The 19,476-nt window shown below is 39.8% G+C and overlaps 1 protein-coding gene across 1 annotated transcript in view; it reads left to right on the top strand.

The window, feature by feature from the left end:
* Positions 1-19,476, top strand: part of TTBK2 (tau tubulin kinase 2) — a 137,664-nt gene that overhangs the window by 92,387 nt on the left and 25,801 nt on the right. Inside the window, exons 8-10 of the mRNA XM_056134271.1 lie at positions 3-68; positions 5,804-5,896; positions 9,369-9,494. Coding sequence (XP_055990246.1) covers positions 3-68; positions 5,804-5,896; positions 9,369-9,494 — 285 coding nt within the window. The remainder of the gene's footprint in view (positions 1-2; positions 69-5,803; positions 5,897-9,368; positions 9,495-19,476) is intronic.

The raw sequence follows: 19,476 nt of genomic DNA, 5'->3' as shown, positions 1-19,476 counted from the left end.
AGCCTCGAGCTGTGGCAGGCTTTCGTGGAACAGTTCGTTATGCATCAGTCAATGCCCATCGGAACAGGGTAAGTATTTGAATTAGAGTCATATCTGAATAAATGTGCTTCTAGCATGAATCTGATTTACAGTTTCATGTTAAGGGTACACAGGCATTTGAAAAGTCTTGGGAACAGAGGAGAAGGCATCAACAATACTAATTCATGATAAGGTATGTATTGGATAACAGATAATAGATGTATGTAATTGCATGAGATATAAAATTGGGAGAAAAAAATTGGAGATTTATTGACTCCTTCACTTCAGTCAACATTATTTGTGATTGTTGCCTTGAAGTCTTCATCAAAGAGTTTAAAAGCTCTGATGTGTTTCGGATTTCCAGACTTTATCTTCATTCATCAGTGCAGGTAAATTCCTCCATTTCTTCTTCATGCCTGGTGATTTGAAGGGGTTTAGAAATCTCTTTCCAATTTCAGCTTCTTGCCCTGTGGTGGATTTTCTTTGATGGGTTCCTCCTGCTCCAGTTTGTGAGCTCTCCTTCTGCACCTTCCTCATCAAGATTTCATTGCATTTATCCTGGCCTGCGTTGTTGTGAGGCGCCCTGTAGCTGAGGCCATAACCAGGATAAATATGGCCCAAGGCCTCCAAAAAATCTCCCAGTTGCAGACTGGCATGAATTTCACCAAAGACAGAGAAACTATGATAAAAACCCAAACAGATCACTGAGTTAGAGAGTACAGTAACTGAACTTGAATTTTTTTTTTAAAGACAGTATACTAAGAGGGTTTCAGTAGAAAAACAGTAGAATGTCAGAATCCAGAGACTGAATCAATAAGTTTGAGGCAAATGCAGAGGAGACCATCAAAGAACAGATACAATTTTTCATAACCTAATGAAGATAGCATAAGAAACACATAGTATAGCATCATTAGAAATTGCATTTGCACGTGGAGGTTTCCAGATGGAGAAGAAAGAGAAAAAAGATGGCATTTTTTTGTTTTTTGGGCCACACTCAGTGATTCTCAGGGCTTACCCCTGGCTTTACACTCTGGAATTACTCCTGGGATTGCTCAGGAGACCATATGGGATGCTGGGAATTGCACCGGGCTTGGTCTGGGTGCAAGGCAAGTGCCCTATCCCCTGTACTGTTTCTCTAGCCCAAGGGAGAAAATTCTTAATTGAAGAAATAGTAGCCAGTAACTTCTGAAAGGAAGCAGATAGCTACATTCAGGAAGACAGAAGAGATAGAAACCAAACCAGATAGACCCACACGAAAACACCTCAGGCATTGCTGGGGACACCCTGAGAATTGCCTGGAATTGCCTCTAGGTTCCCTGATTATCATCTTGGAGCCTGGCCCCCCAAAAGAATAAATTTTAAAATGAATGCAAGCTTAGCACTTTAGATGTAAACTTGGTAACTTCAAAGAAAAATTACTTGAAAGAAGCAAAAATGGCCAGATGGAACCTGACCACTCCACAGAAGGCAGATACAAAAGTATACAGGGAGAAGATTGGAGAAGAGGAAATTAAGACAAGTTGCTAAAACATTTAAAATCCACATGGGAAAGTAGCAGTAAATTTTATTTTTATATATCAGGTTAGCTGACGATAGCACAGCGGGTAGGGCGTCTGCCTTGCACGCAGCCAACATGGCCGACCCGAGTTCGATTCCTCCGCCCCTCTCGGAGAGCCCGGCAAGCTACCGAGAGTATTCGATATGCCAGACACAGTAACAACAAAGTCTCCAATGGAGACGTTACTGGGCCCGCTCGAGCAAATCGATGATCAACGGATGGGCCTTTACTTTACTTTTACTTTATATATCAGGAGGTAAATTTCATGGTCATCTCAGGACAAATATATTTAAAAGACACAAACGAGAAGAGACAAATGGAACCCTGATCATTACATAGCAGGAAAATACCAAAATAGAGTGGCAACAAATTAAAGGCAGCCAAAGAAGCAAAGGTATACTTCACAGACAATGAAAATCCATATAGAAAAAAAAAAGCAATAAACCCCTTTATTTTAATAATTTTACGTAACGCCAATGACCTGAACCCACCATCAAAAGGCATGAAGTGCAGAATGGTCGGATAGACCTTATACTCTTTTTGGAGATCTACTGGAATTTCAACGATATAAGCTATAAGTAAAAGTGGAAAGCCATTATACAGGTAAATGGTAGCCCAAAAGGCAGGTATGAACATTATTATATGAGGCAAAATAGGTTTTGGGGCCAGAGAGATAGCTCAGTAGGCTAGAGCACATGCTTTGTATGCAGATAGGCCCAGGTACAGTGCCTGCTTGGTCCCACAACCACCACTGGGAACACCCCAGCTATGACCAAAGAAAGAGAAACCAAACCAAAATGGATTTCAGACTCAGAAAGGTAAAGAAACTGAGCATATATATCAGCAGTAAGAGTACTAGCATTGCGTGTGTGATGCCCTGAGTTTGTTCCCTGGTAAAACACAAAGAAAAAAGGGAAGAAGAAAGAGATAGGGAGGAATTTATTGGCTAATGGATTAATATATCAAGAAGACTTAATACTTATATATGTGCAGTAAATGAAGAGGCAACAGAATATAAAAAATAACTTCAGGGGCTGGAGCAATAGCACAGCGGGTAGGGCATTTGCCTTGCACGCAACCGACCTGGGCTCCATTCCCAGCATCCCATACGGTCCCCTAAGCACCACCAGGAGTAATTCCTGAGTGCAAAGCCAGAGTAACCCCTGAATATCGCCAGGCGTGACCCAAAAAGCTAAATAAATAAATAACTTCTATTAGGCCTTAATGAGAGACCTTGACAGCAGCACCATAGTAGTAGATACTTGAATACCTCACCCTCACCATTGGGAGAGTCAGTTAGGCAAAAAATCACCAAGGAACAGCAATGAGTTGGAAGAATGGGGTTTAATAAACATTTACAATACCTTCCATAACACAAAATCCAAATACACCTTTTCTTCTAGTGCAAACAAAACATTTTTAAGGATAATCACATGCTGGAACATAGAACTAAAGTCAATTAAGTCATTTCAAAGATTGAAAACATATTTTGGAAAGAAAAGAAAGAAAAAATATATTTAAAAAAGATTAAAAACATAATGCTTTTGTTTTTAGATCACAGGATAAAACTTGCCTTGTGGAATAATGCCATTTAGAACACGTTTCTCAACTGAGGCCAAATGGTCCCTGTGGGCCCCAATGATATTTCAAGCGAGGAAAGGGTAAAAATTGCATACATTGGGGACCACAGGATAAGACTTAAGGGCCAACCGTTTGGGTGGAGAGTGAGGCACAAGAAGGGAAGAAGGTAGGGAAAAAGCTGAGAAACATTGGTTTAGAGCACCTGTCCTGCAAATGCGGTTCACAAGTTCAAAACCCTGATATCCCATATGCTCCAAACATGATACCTGGCATTTCTGTAGTCTGTGATCCCCACTGCTGCAAGCAGTTTCTGGCTGCACCACTGTGAAGGGTGTGTGTTACCTGCCCCAAAAAATTTTTAAAAGAATAAAATTAGAAATCAACCATAAAAAGAAAGCTGGGGAAAACTCAAACATCTGGAGACCAAATGACATGCTTTGAAGAACTCTTGGATCAAAAAGGAAATTAAAGAAGAAATAAAAGAATTGCTGGAAATAAATAAGCATGAAGGTAGAAGCTATTGGAACATGTGGGGCACAGCAGAAACAGGATTGACAGAAGTTCGGAGCAGTAGAGCCTTCCATCAGTAAGAAAAAACTCAAAACAATCCAAGCTTACATCTTAAGTAATAGAAAAATAGAAAAGAGCACCCACAGTCTGTAGAAAGAAAGAATTTTTTTTTAAAAAGAGCAGAATTGATAGAAACAAAAAGACCAAAAATTGTTGAAACCAAGAGTTAGTTCTTTGAAAGAATAATTGAAATTGGCAAACATTCAAATCAGTACACATGCACACAAAAGAGAGAAAACCTTAATAAGATAAATGAAAGAAAAGTTACAACAGATACTACAGAAAGACAAAGAATCCTAAGCAAATATAGTGAACAACCTGATGCCACTAAGTTGGAAAATATCAGACACTTTTTTCAGATTCATACAATCTTCCAAGACAAAAAGAGAAGAAAATGGAAAATCTGAGCAAACCATTTACAAGAAAAGAAAATTAAACAGTAACCAGGACTCTGTCCAAGAAAACAGAAGCCCAGGTCCAAATTGATATAAAGTTTTATTATACCTTCAAAAAGGTTTCTTAAAGGGGCTGGAGTGATAGTACAACAGGTAGGGCATTTGCCTTGCATGCGGACATCCATCCCCCATGCCTCTTACGGTTCTCCCAAGCACCCCCTGGCAGTTTCTGAGTGCAGAGCCAGTAGTAACCCTGAGCATTGTCAGGTGTGGCCCAAAACAACAACAAAAAGATCTATTTGTTCTTATTAAGTTCTTACAAAAGGTTGAAGAAGTAGGATATCTTCCAATTTCTATGAGGTCAACATTACCAAGATCATAAATAAACATATAACCCCCCCCCCCCAAAAAAATAGGTTGAAGACCAGTATCCCTCATGAGCATAAATAGAAACATTCTCAACTGAATCTTGTGACTGAATTAAGAAATATATTACATGAATGTACTTCATGACCCACTGGGATTTATTCCAAGGATAAAAGGATAGTTCAGCATTTAGAAATCAGTTAATATACTACACCACATCAATAAAAAGGAAAGGTAAAAATCATGTGATCACATCAATAGATGTAGAGAAAGTTTTTGACAAGATTAGACATCTTTATGATAAAATAGCTGCAAAATGATAAGAGGAACATACTTTAATATAGTAATGACTGTGTATAACAAACTCACAATTGACATTGTACTAAAAGTCAGCTACAAACAATAAACCAATAGAGCCAAAGTATTGGCTACAAAATCCCCAAGCTTTTGAGGAATGATTCCTGAGTGAAGAGCCAAAAGTAATTCCTGAGCACAGTGTGGCCCAGAGCCTCTCCCACAGCCCAAATGTCTTTGTACTTTCTGAGCTTACCTTCATACATGCTGTGTAAATTTAATCCCTACACCAAAGTAAGGGGTTGACTAGTGGTGACAGATTTTCAATACAAAGTTTTTTTAACTACTCAGTATCACTTCAGTAGTGGTTAACTCTTGAAAAATGTTATTGCCGTATTGTATATAGACCAAATATTGTGTTAATTGTAGGTATTTGAGGTGGTTATTACAGGATGGAGGTGGGGGGGATGTCACTTTTGTTTATGTATACTCAGTATTTTTATAGTTATACCTTTCCTGATGCATAATACCCTGGTTAATAAAACCCATGACAACTGCTCCCACCCCACACCCTCAAACAACCAAAGCATCAACATCAATTTCTCTTGTTTTCAGAATTCTTTTCAGTGGTGGGAGAGTAGCTGGACCACACACAGCAATTCTCAAGGGACCATGTGGTTGCCAGAAATTGGTGTTAGTTACATGTAATATAAGTGTGCTAACCCTAATATTGCCTCTCAGGCCTGCCAGAATTCATTTTATTTTGCTCTTAAAATTTCCTTTACTTCATTTTTTGAAAACATCTAAATTTTAATTTTCCATTTTAACCATTTTTAAGTACACAGTTCCGAATTGGTATGTATGTTCATATTCTACATCAAACATGTATATTTACTATATTTTTTAATAGAAGATACAGTTAAAATATTAGGCTTCCTAAGTTAAGTACAGTGGTTAATCCTTAGTGTAATACACTCAGACAAAGTGGTAATGTGTTTGGATTCTCTTTTTGCTTATGCAGGAAATGGGAAGACATGATGACCTTTGGTCCCTATTTTACATGTTGGTGGAATTTGTGGTTGGTCAGCTGCCATGGCGAAAAATTAAGGACAAGGTAATTGTTCTGTTTTGTCTGGTGATTGGGGGTGAGGGGCATACCCAGCAGTGCTCAGGACTCTGCAGTGCTGGGAAACTAAGTTAAGTGGCATGCAAGGAAGATACTTTATCTCCTATAGTATTTTTTCCAGTCCTGAGAACAGATAATTTTGGAAATGGAAGTGTAGAGGGGAAAAAAATGGCCAGGCATTTTTATTGAAAATATACTTACATGTGATATTTAAAATTTATAATCACCATCAGTATATCACAGTATTTTAATTTGTTTATTTGAGTTGGTATCATAGACCTAATGGATGATTTTTAAAAAATAATTTATTTGAAGCACTGTGGTTTACAAAGCTGTTATTTGTATCATTTCATACATAAAACTTCCAGCACCACATGCTCCACCATTATTTACCCCCCTGTTACCCAATGTGGTCAGCCTGCTACTGAAAGCCAGTTCTTAGTTTCTGTTGCCTTTGGGCATTTGTGTGTGTTTGGTTTTTGTTTGTTTGGGGGTCACACCTGGGTTACTTGAAGCAGTGCTCACAGGACCCTATAGGAATGCTGGGGAGATTGGCTGCATGTAAGGAAAACACCCTACCTGCTCTACTATCACTCCAGCCTCTAGTTCCTGTTGCATTTGGGCATTTGTTATTTCCCTACCATATCCCACATATGAAAGAGATCTGTTATGACTTTTTAGTAGATCTTGGATACTGATTTAAGTTCAGTCATTGCTTCTGATTTGATTTCTATTCCTTCCTCTTCAATTTTATTTTTTTAGTTTCTCTGTTTTATAAATCAGTTAAATTTTGAATTTGTCACTTTACATCATTTGGAAACAGTAAGCATATGTTTGTAAAGAAAAGTAGATCAGATTTAAGACCCAGCTCTCTTGTTTAGGAATCATCAGTTCACATGGCAGGATTCTTGTGTCTGCCTTAGAGGCAGGCTGGGGGTAGGGTGGGGCGGGGTGGAAGAGGGAAACCTGGGACATTGGTGGTGGGAAACATACATTGGTGAAAAAATGGGTGTTGGAATATTGTATCAGTGAAACCAAATCATGAATAACTTTATAACAGTGTATATCACTGTCATCTGTCATTCTATTTTTTTTTAAAAAAAGAGGTACAGTAGCATTGGGGGTGGGGGGGAGAAGACCCACCCATCTTCTAAAAAGTATGCAATAAACTATTGTAAATCTCAGTTATTGCTTTATTCTCATTATCTAGTCAGTGTTGAGATTGTTACTAAAATTTTATTAAGACACTGTATTACAAAATTATTCATGATTGGGTTTCAGGAAAACAATGTTGCACATATGCACACATACCCTACTCCTCCCCCACTTCTCTCCCACCCACCTGCCTACCTCTATGAGAGACTAGAGATACTTTATATATATATATATAAAACTTTTTTTTTATGTAGGAGTACTGCTATTTATTCAGCCACTGATTGAATTGGGCATGAACTCCACCTTACTTTTTTTCATTTTTTATAATTTTATTTATTGAATCACCGTGAGAGCAGTTACAAAGCTTTCAGGTTTAAGTCTCGATCATACAATGAAACACCCATACCTTCACCAGTGCCCATTCTCCACCACCAAAAAACCCAATATACCCCCAGCCCACACCCTCCCCCTACCTAAGGGGCAGATGATTTCTACATTACTCTCTCTCTACTTTGATTACATTCAGTATTTTGACACCACACCCACCATTATTATTTGGGATTTTACCCCAACACTCAGATCTACTGAAAAGGCAACAGTAGACAATTTGTTGTCTATTGCTGGTTATGAATAGCATATGATGTCGCATGGCTGCAGTAGTAGCTACGTGATTTTGAAGTTCCGAAATTTTAACAATTAAATCTGGAGGAATTTCTGCCAAAACCTTCTGGGTTCCGAGATTTGTTCCTGAGTCTCTTTGATCATGGCCTTTAAGCACCTTGTTTAGGAGCCAGAAAGGCCGTTAGTGGGCCGCGACTCAGGGTCTCATTGGGACGAAGAGGAAAGGGCTGGCTCCACCCCCATCCCATGAGGCCCTGCATGTCTCATCACTGAGGGCCCAAACCTGACTGTCCAGTGGCCTTTGGAGGATGGTGGCCACTAAGCTGCCTAGGGGGAGCAGGTGGAGGGACAGCACCCTTCCCCCCCTGGAATGGCCCAGTGATGGTATCCTACTGCGGGGTCCGGACGCATTTCTGTCAAAAGCCACTGGGTTCCGAGATTTGTTTCTGAGTCTCTGAGATCATGACCGTTAAGCAGCTTGATCAGGAGCCAGGAGGCCATTCGTGGGTAGTGACTCGGGGTCTTGTTAGGGTGGGGAGGAAAGGGCCGTCTCCACTCCATCCCGTGAGGCCCCAGGTATCTCGTCACTGCGGGCCCAAACCTGCCTGTCTAATGACCTCTGGTGGATGGTGGCCACCGAGCCAACAAGGGGAAGCAGGTGGAATGAGAGCACCCTTTTGCCCCTGGGGTGGCCTGGCAACAGTAACCTACTGCGCAGTCCAGATGCATTTCTGCCAAGGGCCGCTGGGTTTCAAGATTTGTTTCTGAGTCTCTGGGATGATGGCCATTAAGCAGCTTGATCAGGAGCCAGAGAGGCTGTTCGTGGGCGATGACTCAGAGTCATGTTGGGAAAGGGAGGAAAGGGCTGGCTCCACCCCCATCCCATGAGGCCCCACGTGTCTCATCCTTGTGGACCCAAACCTGACTGTCCATTGGCCTCTGGAGGATGGTGGCCACCAGGCCACCAGGGGGAACAGGCCAAGGCACGAAACCTGAAATTCCCACCTGGGGTGGTCCAGTGCCTGTAACTTACTGTAGGGACTGGACGCATTTCTGCCAAAAGCAGTTGGGTTTCGAGATTTGTTTCTGAGTCTCTGGGATCATGGCCATTAAGCAGTTCGATCAGGAACCAGAGAGGCCATGCCTCCAGTTATATAGCTGAGCTGGAGGTAGTTTGTGGGTGTATCTCCCACATACCTAACTTTTGGCCATTTACTTTCTTGGTAAACTTTGCTTCAAGTTTTTGGGGTCTGACCAAAGGCACAGCAGCAATTTTGGGGTATCTGGAAGTCTGAAGGCGCCATCACGCTGCTGATTCACTCGCCTCACAGGTACAGACTGACCTGCTGGGGGCACTATACACACACACACACACACACACACACACACACATATATATATATATATATAACTTTATATATATATATAACTTTCAACACTGGTTTACAGTGCTACTGCATGCATAATACAACACCTTTCTACCTTTCAGCCCCCTTTCTTCCTTCTTGTTGTTCCCTTCCTTCCACCACAATTATTTTATTCCCTTTCCTGTTCTGTCTTCCCAACCCCACAAGTGGGGTGCTTCCTATGAAGAACAGTTCTTATGTTCTTTGTTTCTAAGAGGCTCTTATTGTTTAGCTGCCAAGAGAAAATTGACTTTGGCTTCTTACCTTTTACTTCCCAGGAGCAAGTAGGCTCTATTAAGGAGAGGTATGACCATAGGCTAATGTTGAAACATCTCCCTCCGGAATTCAGCACCTTTCTGGACCACATCTCCTCCCTGGATTATTTTACAAAACCAGACTATCAGGTAATCATCTTTGTGAGTTCTGTGGGTTAATTCTCTTACATAAAGTCTATATTGTGTTTGTTCATTGTAACTTTGATTGTGTTTTACTTTGGGAAGTTCCTAGAATAATACTATGTTGGTGCATCTCAGAAATGTGGTGAAATTAAACAATGATGACATTTGTCAGTGTGCATGTATTTTCTCCTTCTGGGTGAACATACTTCAATATTAGGTTTATTCATCATGTAATAGATACTGCCATCCTTGGGAGATTCATTTGGCATAGGGACCATTTACAGTTATTTAAGTCCTATAACTAATTTGTTGACTAGAAGGAAATGTCCAATTAGATAATGTATCTGTCAAGGGCGATGTATCATATGTTGTTATGGGATGTCAGTGAAGGTAATTTGGCTCCATTATGTCTGTGTTTTGTGAATCATTTCCTTAGAGTGTTGGTTCAAGAGATCTTTTAATAATTGAGTTCACCATGAATTGCATCCCTAACTTCAGTTTCTATTGCTGTTAGGGAGAACTTGGTAAGACCTTTTTGTCAGATAACTTCTGCCCACTGAAAGCATAAATAAAACAACACAATGATTAAAAGTATATTGATACATTATGTTTATCCGCAAAGAACAGCACATATTTACTTCCTTTTAAGAAAAGCTATGCTTGCTAAAGTATGTCAGTGTTGCTCACTTTGCTGTACACATAATTAACTTACTTGTGTATGATAATTATTTCTCTGTGAGGTTGCAGCTCTTGTATAAGATGGAAACAGATAGAAAATAGAGAGGGCATACCTCTCTTTATCGACCTTGGTAGAAGTTTGTTTTACCTCTGTGGCTGATTATTATAAACTATATTGCCTATATAATAAATGGAGAAAATATTCTCTTAGCCATATGTTTGTAGTAAAAAAAAACTTACTTGCCAACTAAAGTTTGAAACTTAAGCCTAAAATTGATTTGCAAATTGTTGATATAAGAGTTTTCATCTGGTCATATTTTTAATTTCTGTTAGCTAATAATGTAATTTGAGGGCCTAGGAGAAAGCGTCGTGAGTGGAAGGAGCACATGTCATGAATGTGTGGGACTCTGCATTTGATCCTCAGCACCACACCACAACAGTAGATGTTGTGATTTTTCTATTTGCAGAAGAAATACATTTTTTTGTTTCACATATTGTTTAAATATGTTGGTATTTGCTCTTTGATCTTTCGTTTCATAAGCTGTGAGTCGTTACAGGGGGCAAATGGATGAGAGATGTAAAATTGGGAAAAAGAAGTTGGTATAAGTGACTGTTTTGTTTTGGTAAATACTAATATATATGACATCAAGTTTGCAGCTTTCATCTCTTACTTTCAGAGCCCTTCTCTAATCTCCATTTTGAGAAAAATTGCACTACTTTGAATCTAATGCTCTTGTTAATTTATAGTTTGGTATTATGGTGAATTTTATAGTTTGGAATTTATACCAATTTGAGTTTAATTTTTTTCTTTCAGAATTTAAAATTTTTCACTAGGCAGCCATTATAGTTATAAACAACAGGCTTTCCCCAACAACAGCCATACTAGCCTTTAGTGTTCTTGTTCCCCTAAGCTACAGCAAAGGTCAAATAAAATATATACATAACTTTATTCTCAGCCAAGACCACCATGAATGTATTTTATGGTCAAAGTGTAAAATGGTGTACTTTCACCTTGAACGTCTATATTTTGTAAAGCTTTAAAAGTAATTTCTTGCCACAGATTATCTTAAACTGAAAGTTACACGTAGCCAGGCATAGCCAGCACATGATGTAATATTCTGCTACTCACTCTTGACAGCAGGAAGAGACTGAGAAAATACCTGTTTTGCTCACTACCAGTAATCATTTCTACATGTCTCAATTAGAATTAAGATTGACATTTGCTTTTGGAAAGTGTTATAGGGGCTAGCTGGCGAGATAGTACAGTGGGTTAGATGCTTGTCTTGCACACAGTGGCCCAAGTTCAAACCCAACACCCCATAAGGTTCCCATGCCCACCAAAAGTAATCCCTGAGTGCACAGGAGTAAGCCCTGAGCATTTCTGGGTATGGCCCCCACAGAAAAACAAACTAGAAAGTGTGCAGTAATTTTGAAAATTATATCCAACTCTATAATTACTTAGTATGTATATTTAACTTTATATTCCTAATTGTCCTTTTAAGTCCTATAGGTATCATGATATCTTCCCCCCACCCCCACAATATCCTGATACCCTGATACCTAAAATTTCAACTAGTGTTAAATTGAATTCAATCCTAGTTGTCCTAATAGTCTTTTATTAAGGATGTATAAGAAAAAAATCTGGGGGTTGTAGTCAGTACAGTGGCCTTGCACACAGCTATTTGTATAACCTGGGTTTGTTTCCTGGCAGCCCATATGGTCCCCCAAACCCACCAGAAGTGATCTCTGAGTGGTCCTCAGAAGTAAGCCCTGAGCAATGCTGGGAGTAGCCCAAAAACAAAATAAGAAAATACAATAGACTTGACTCTTAACTCCAGAAAGCCTAGAGCTGCTTTAGGATTCCTAGACTCTCATAACAGGAGTTAAACTTTTCAGAATTGTTAGGTAGGTTAGGTAGGTTGCTTGTGAAGCAAAAAAATGGAATAAGAAAGAGCCCATAAGATAACAAGTCAGAAAAGGCTTTCTCTGAAGCTGCATTTTAGCCAAGCCCAAAGCTTGTCATGTCACATGAAAAGCAAAAATAATAGGAAGTTATAAGTGGAAAAACACGCATATGGATTTTTTTTTCTTTTTTTAGCTTTTTTGGTCACACCCAGCAATGCACAAGGATTACTCCTGGCTTTGCACTCAGGAATTACTCCTGACAGTGCTCAGGGGACCATATGGGTTGCTGGGGATTGAACCAGGGTCAGCCACGTGCGAGGCAAACGCCCTGCCCACTGTACTGTCACTCCAGCCCCTGTATATGGATTCTTAACCAAAAAAAAAAATTAATAACATAAAGAAGACACATGGGGCCAGAACATGTAAATGACAGGAGAGAATAGTTTGAAACGAAATTGGAAACTCAGAAACCAACTAATGCAAGTCCTTTCACACCTTGTTAGGTGTTTTAAATTTATTCTAAGAGCATCATGATGCCTTGGAAATCTAATAAACGAGCATGGTGATCCACTTTGTATTTTAAGAGAATTAGTGTTGCAGCTAATATGCATTCAAATGAGGCAAAGTAGAATTAGAGGATGCTTACAGTACTAGGCTTGGATATGCCATAGAAACACACACACACACACACACACACAATATATATATACACATATGTACATATATACATTTAATCAATGAATTAGCAGCACAGAGATTTGTTTTTTAATAATATTACAGTGTAAGGGGCTGGAGTGATAGCACAGCGGGTAGGGCAGGTAGGGCGTTTGCCTTGCACACGGCCTGACCTGGGTTCAATCCCCAGCATCCCATATGGTCCCCTGAGCACCACCAGGAGTTATTCCTGAGTGCATGGACCAGAAGTAACCCCTGCGCATCGCTGGGTGTGACCCAAAAAGCAAAAAAATCATAATAATATTACAGTGTAAGTTAAGTTGGGTTGCTATTCTAGGCGACCCTTTCTGATAACTTTGTATGTCTAAATTCCACCCTTTTTTGACAACTTTTTAATACACAGCTTTTACAGTCACCAGGAAGAGAATGAGCAAAGGGAATGTGAAGGTTGCTTAGAAGTTCTATTGTTTTTGCTTTGGGGCCATGTCTGGTGGTGCACACAGCTTACTCCTAGTACTCAGGAGCAGTCCTGACAGTGCTTAAGGGACCATATGGGATGTGGGTATCAAACTCAAGTCAGCTGAATGCAAGGCAAATGCCTTACTGGTCATAGTATCTTTTTGACCCTAGATTCAATCCCTGGTACCAAATAGTTTCCTCAGTACCACCGGGAATGACCTTAAACACTGAACCAGGAGTAGCCCATGAGCACTGCTGGGTATAGTAAAAACAAAACAATTTGTGTGTGTGTGTGTGTGTGTGTGTGTGTGTGTGTGTGTGTGTGTGTACTGTAAACTCTTAAATGCAGATAGTTTTCTTCATTTACAGTATTCAGAAGAAATATATGTCTATTCTGATGGTGCAGGAAAAAATAGTTATATTTAGGAAAGACAGTGTTAGTCTGTGTGAATAATATAAGAGGCTTTCAAAGATCATTTCAACTCTGCTATTTTTGTCCGGCATGCTAACTCTTCTATGGTGTGAATATACCGCAGCAGTTTCATTTGGTGCTTTGTTCGTATGACCTTTCTAAACCTGTCTTCTTTTCTGTGAAATGATAAAATATGCCTATCCCACAGTGTTAATATCTTAATGAGATAATTATGAGAAGTTTTTGTAAATTGTAACTGTATTTTTTACATGTAGCTCGGTGGCACTGCACTTTCTTCTAATCTCACGTTTGTATTCTGTTTAATAGTACTACACTTATTAATTTTTATTTTAATGAATTTGTCCTTTGTAATAACAGATTCAGAATTTTTGTGGATTCTGAACACCATATAGAATGGGAACTCTTGTGCAGTGTCAGTGGAGTTGGCAAGAAGTGTCACTAGTAGTGTCTAGAATTGTATGATGGTTGACATTGCTCATCTTCAGAGGAGTCCAGTGCAGGTGACTCTTTGGGTGCAACACAGGGGAATGTTGCTTCCATGTTCGTAGAACTTTTCTTTTATGTTCCTTTGTCCTCTTTATGCGGAAAGGACATTTGCTTTCCTTTTTTCTCTCTTTGCTTTCTTTTTATTTTGGGGGTGATACTATGTGCCCTCCCCCCGCCTGCCCCCCCCCCCCGCAACCCCCCCCCATGGATTGAACCCATATCTTTCGTATGCAAAGCATGCATTCCAGCCTGTTGAGCACTCTTTCACCTCTTTCCTTTTTCACTTGATTCACTGGGAAGCAAGGAGATGGAACCAAGTGCCACTTTACCTTGTGGACTGAGTGTCTGAAAAGAAAGTATTGGCATTTAACTGAGCAACCTTTGGAGCAGCTGCTGGGTGGGTGTGAAAGGGTGTTCTCTCCTGAACTGCCCTTGTTTTATTTTTGTTTTGTTTTGTTTTGTGGCTACACCCAGAAGTTATTCTTAACTCTGCACTAAGGAATCACTCCTGGCAAGCTCAGGGGTCCATATGGGATGCTGGGGATTGAACCCAGGTTAGCCACATTGAATGTGTGCAAGTGCCCTACCCACTGTACTATCTCTCTGGTGCTCCTGAGTTGCTTATATTGGTGAAAGCAGCTAAAATTGTTCAGCTTCTTCAACTCATTCTCCTTACACAGTTTCTCTTTTCCTAGTTCTTTTCTCAAAGGGAAGGATACAATTTTTTCTCCTTTGTCAGAGCTGCTAAAAACCTCTGGAAAAGGAGAGAAGTCCAGAATGTGTATAATTATTTTCCTTTATTGTGTCTACTTATCCGTGAGATGATGCAATTTCTTTTACAGTAAATAATCTATCTTTGAATTAGCTTTAGCAATATTACATTATGCTCTGCTGGTTAAGTGCCTTATTGATCCATTCATTTACTATTAACTGAAAATTGTGGAGTCAGGATTCTCAGTGACTCTTCTATCACATTATAAATGCTTCTTGGTTTTGTACTCTCTTTAAAAGGGTGAACCTGACTGAGACCTAAACCCGAAAGCTCTGTAACTTTTCCCACAGTGATTCAATAAATAAATAAATTGTAAAAAAAAAAAAAAAAAAAAAAAAAAAGGGTGAACCAGGATTTCATATGGAGGTAAATCTGATCTGGCTTTTTTTTTTTTTTTTAACAGCAAGCAAGGTTTATTGTAAGACTGGCTAGCCAGGGTCAAGCCGCCTACACAGACACGCAGGTCAGTTAGGTGAAGCAATACCTGATCTGGCTTTTTGTTGCATTTGTGTTAAGGATAAGAGAAGATTCCCTACAGCATTATGTCTATGTCAAATGATTGAAAGCTATAAGAAAAAGGGTATTCCAAATTTTGGAAACTAGCACTGGACAATTTTATAGTCTGCACATGATTAATCTGTAATCTGTTTGGAGAAAGATTCTAGGAATCAAACCCAGGACATCGGGGCGGAGCAGTAGTACAGTGGGTAGGCATTTGCCTTGCTTGAAGCTGACCCAGGTTAAATCCTTAGCACCCCAAATAGTCCCTTGAGCGCTGCAAGGAATGATTCCTGGGCAGAGAGTAAGGACTAAGCCCTGAGCACAACTGGGAATCGCCTCTCCTCTTCCCGCCTCCCCAAAACAGACAAAACCAAACAACCCCAGTGCCTGTTATCTCTACCAGTGAGTTACATTTTTGATCCCAATCCATTTATTTTTAGAAGTTAGAAAATAAGAAAGAAGAAAATAGGATAAGACTATTTGGGATAATGCATTTGGGAGGGATAAATTTTTCTCATTATTAAAACAGGTACAGTTGCTCTTAAGTTTAGACATTACAGAAAAATTGAAAATTCAAGTCACTCAGAATCTGAGAATCTCATGTTTAGGCATAGCTTATGCCTTAATGTACTTTTCTGTGTCTTAAATAATTTGAGTTAGAAAAATTATTTTATTTTATTGAATGTCCAGATTGGAATTAGGATTAAGACAAATGATCTATTTATTTTTTTTAGATGGGTGGGGGTGGGGGTTCCACACCTGGCGATGCTAAGGGGTTACTCCTGGCTCTGCACTCAGGAATCACTCCTGGCAGTGCTCAGGGGACCATATGGGATGCTGGGATTTAACCCAGGTTGGGTGTATGCAAGGCAAGTGCCTTACTGTCTATGCTCTCTTGTCTCTCCAGTCCACAAATGAACTTACGAATGCATCTAAAGAGGACATTGCCACAAATAAGAAGCGATCTTGTATTTTCACCTCCTTAGGCTCTCTCTTTTCTTTCCTCTCTCTTTAAAGTTCTTTCCCCAGAACATATCCCCTTCCCTACTTCAGGAAGAATCGCCTTCCTGACTGACATTATACTTCCAGTATTTCTCATGCTGTTTTGTTATTTGTGTTATAACAAAGCGTGACCAAATTTTCCAAGGGGTCTGGGACCAGTCTTACGAAGTACCAGCCATAAATCCAAAATTTCTCTGAGTTCTCTTAATCTAGCTTCATAGTTCTTACGAATTTTTGCTTCCTAACTTCTTTATTGTATTTTAGGGGCAGGGTTTGGGCTACATCTGGGATGCCTATTGCTTACTCCTGGTTTTGCTCTCAGGGATAATTTCTGTCAGTGCTTCAGAGTACATATGAATACCAGGGATCAAATATGGGTTGACCACATGCAAAGCAAGCATCCTACCCATTTTACTGTCTCTTTAGCCCCTCTGTTTACTGTAATATAAAAATAATAATGTCTTCTGAGTAAAATTATCCAGAAACTTGTGTCACACTTATCAGATGATTAAAGTCTCCCTGGCATGGTGACATTCTCTGAGGATATGTGTTACCCTAATTTGTGAAAACTGCACTCCAAATTTAGATGAGTTTCTTTTCTCTGGGAATATGTTATTAAGTAAAAGAGGTAAAGAATTTAGGTTTCACCAGTTCTCAATAAAGAAGTAATGAAACATGCCTTCCTGTAGGGAATAACCAGATCATCTGGAAGGTGTTTTTAGACTTTGCTCTGCTTGCATGCTTTTTTTCTGGAATACCCAGAGCTGCTTGGGGGCTTCTCCTGGCTTTGTGCTTGGGGCTACTCTAAGAGGTGCTGGAGAGACTGTGCAGTGCCATGGACCAAACCCAGGCCTCCAGCATGCAGAGTTTGTGCTCGTCTTCTTGAGCTGGCTCTCCAGGTCCCCTGCCATCTTTTTCAAGAGGATTTAACCATAATGAGCTGCTGTGTATCTGACTGAGTCGGGAGTTTTGTTTCCCCAGTAGTTACTGAGTGTAAATAATGAGAAAAATTGCAAGATTATATATGTTTTTTGATTTGTAAGTTGGCCAATGTATATTTATCTCAAATCTGTTTAAAGGAGTAACTGAATTAGGGTTTTCTATGTTTTATTATCTTAGCCAAGTATGATATAAATGGATTCAGTTACTAGGAAAGAGTGAGTCTTTGGTTTGCCTTGTTTGTTTATTATCTCAATATGTTAACATTTGGGATTTAGAGTCCTCTAGGTTCTGAATTAGAAAATCATTTTTGTTACATTAGAAATGTTTGGCCCAACTGAAAGTAGACTATAGGCCGAACATGATGGTCACTTAATGCCTCTACTGCAAACCACAACTCCCAAAAGGAGAAGGAGAGCAAAAGGGAATGCCCTGCTACAGAGATGGAGCGGGGTAGAGGGGACAGTGTGGGGGTGGTGGGAGGGATGCTGGGACCATTAGCTGTGGAAAATGGGCACTGGTGGAGGGATGGGTACTCAACCGTTGTATGACTGAAATGCAAGCACGGAAGTTTGTAAGACTGTAACTACACCTCATGGTGGTTCACTAATAAAAATTTTTTTAAAAAGGAAAAAATTTTTAAATTTTTAAAAAAAGAAATATTGGGCCTGAGAGATAGTACAGGAAGTACTTGCATACTAATCCCCATTTGAATCCCGAGCACCATGTATGGCTCCCTGAGCACCACCAAGAGTGATCCCTGAGCACAGAGCCAGAGAATCACTGGGTGTGGTCCCCAAACCAAAATTACTACTAATAATATAAGCTATTAAAATCTATGATTTGATGACTTTCAAATGTGTATCTGTATTCTTTATTCATCCTTAAACGCCATAGAACCTTAAATATCCCAGTCTTCAAATTCACTAGATTTCCATCTCAGTAAATGTTGTTGCCTTTTCACCTAGTAAGCAGCTTAGGTAGAAATCTAGATAATTCTTTATTCTTTCTTTCATAGCTTTCATTTAATCAATCAGATTCTGGTAGCCGTGCCTCCAGCTTATATGCCACTTCTTATCTTTTTCACTGTTTCCATGCTCATCACCGTTTATAGCCATTAACCAGTTGTCCTTTTCTAGCAGCCTCATCTCCATCCCTGTACATGGCATCTTTTCTTCACTTTATAGCTAGGGCTGGAGCGATAGCACAGTGGGTAGGGCGTTCGCCTTACAAGCGGCCAACATGGCCGACCCGAGTTCAATTCCTCCACCCCTCTCGGAGAGCCCGGCAAGCTACCGAGAGTATTCGATATGCCAGACACAGTAACAACAAAGTCTCCAATGGAGACGTTACTGGGCCCGCTCGAGCAAATCGACGATCAACGGGAGGGCCTTTATTATTTTTTATTATAGCTAGGATAAACATTTATTGTTGTTTTAATGCTGAGGAATCACACATGATATGGTATTGGAAGTCATAACTGGAGGTGCTGGCAGTAGATACACTTGGCAGTGTGGGGCAGAGGCACACGTTGAGCCTAGAACCCCACAATGTGAGGCATGTGTTCCACCCTTGTACCCGCATCCCCTGTGCTCCCTAGAGTAATCTTTTTAAAGCCAAAAATAGAGTTATACAAAATCTTCTACAAAGTGCTGATTATCGGTCTGGCTCAAGAAATACACAAGATGAATACTGAGAATAGTAAGTATAGTAATGGTAAGACAAGTGATGCGAGACTATAGTCATAATTACAAAATTATAGTTAGCACTATCAGAAACTATAATGGAAAGTCTTTGAGATCACATCAGACTTTTGGAATTTAAAGACAAAATGAAAATTTTTTTATTAATTTTATTGAATCACCGTGAGATAGTTACAAGCTTTCATGTTTGGGTTACAATCACACAATGATCAAACACCCCTCCCTCCACCAGTGCACATTCCCCACCACCAATATCCGCGGTATTATCCCCCCCTTTCCCACCCTCCCCTGCCTCCATGGCAAACATTATTCCCCATAATCTCTCTCTATTTTTGGGCATGATGGTTTGCAATACGGACACTGAGAGGTTATCATGTTTGGTCCTTTATCTACTTTCTGCACACATCTCCCATCCTGACTGATTCCTCCAGCCAT

The sequence above is a fragment of the Sorex fumeus genome, unplaced genomic scaffold (genome assembly GCF_029834395.1).
Source record: "Sorex fumeus unplaced genomic scaffold, SorFum_2.1 ptg000098l, whole genome shotgun sequence".
Classification (NCBI taxonomy): domain Eukaryota; kingdom Metazoa; phylum Chordata; class Mammalia; order Eulipotyphla; family Soricidae; genus Sorex; species Sorex fumeus.
The sequence above is the reverse complement of the archived record's forward strand: the minus strand, read 5'-3'. Positions and strand labels throughout refer to the sequence as shown.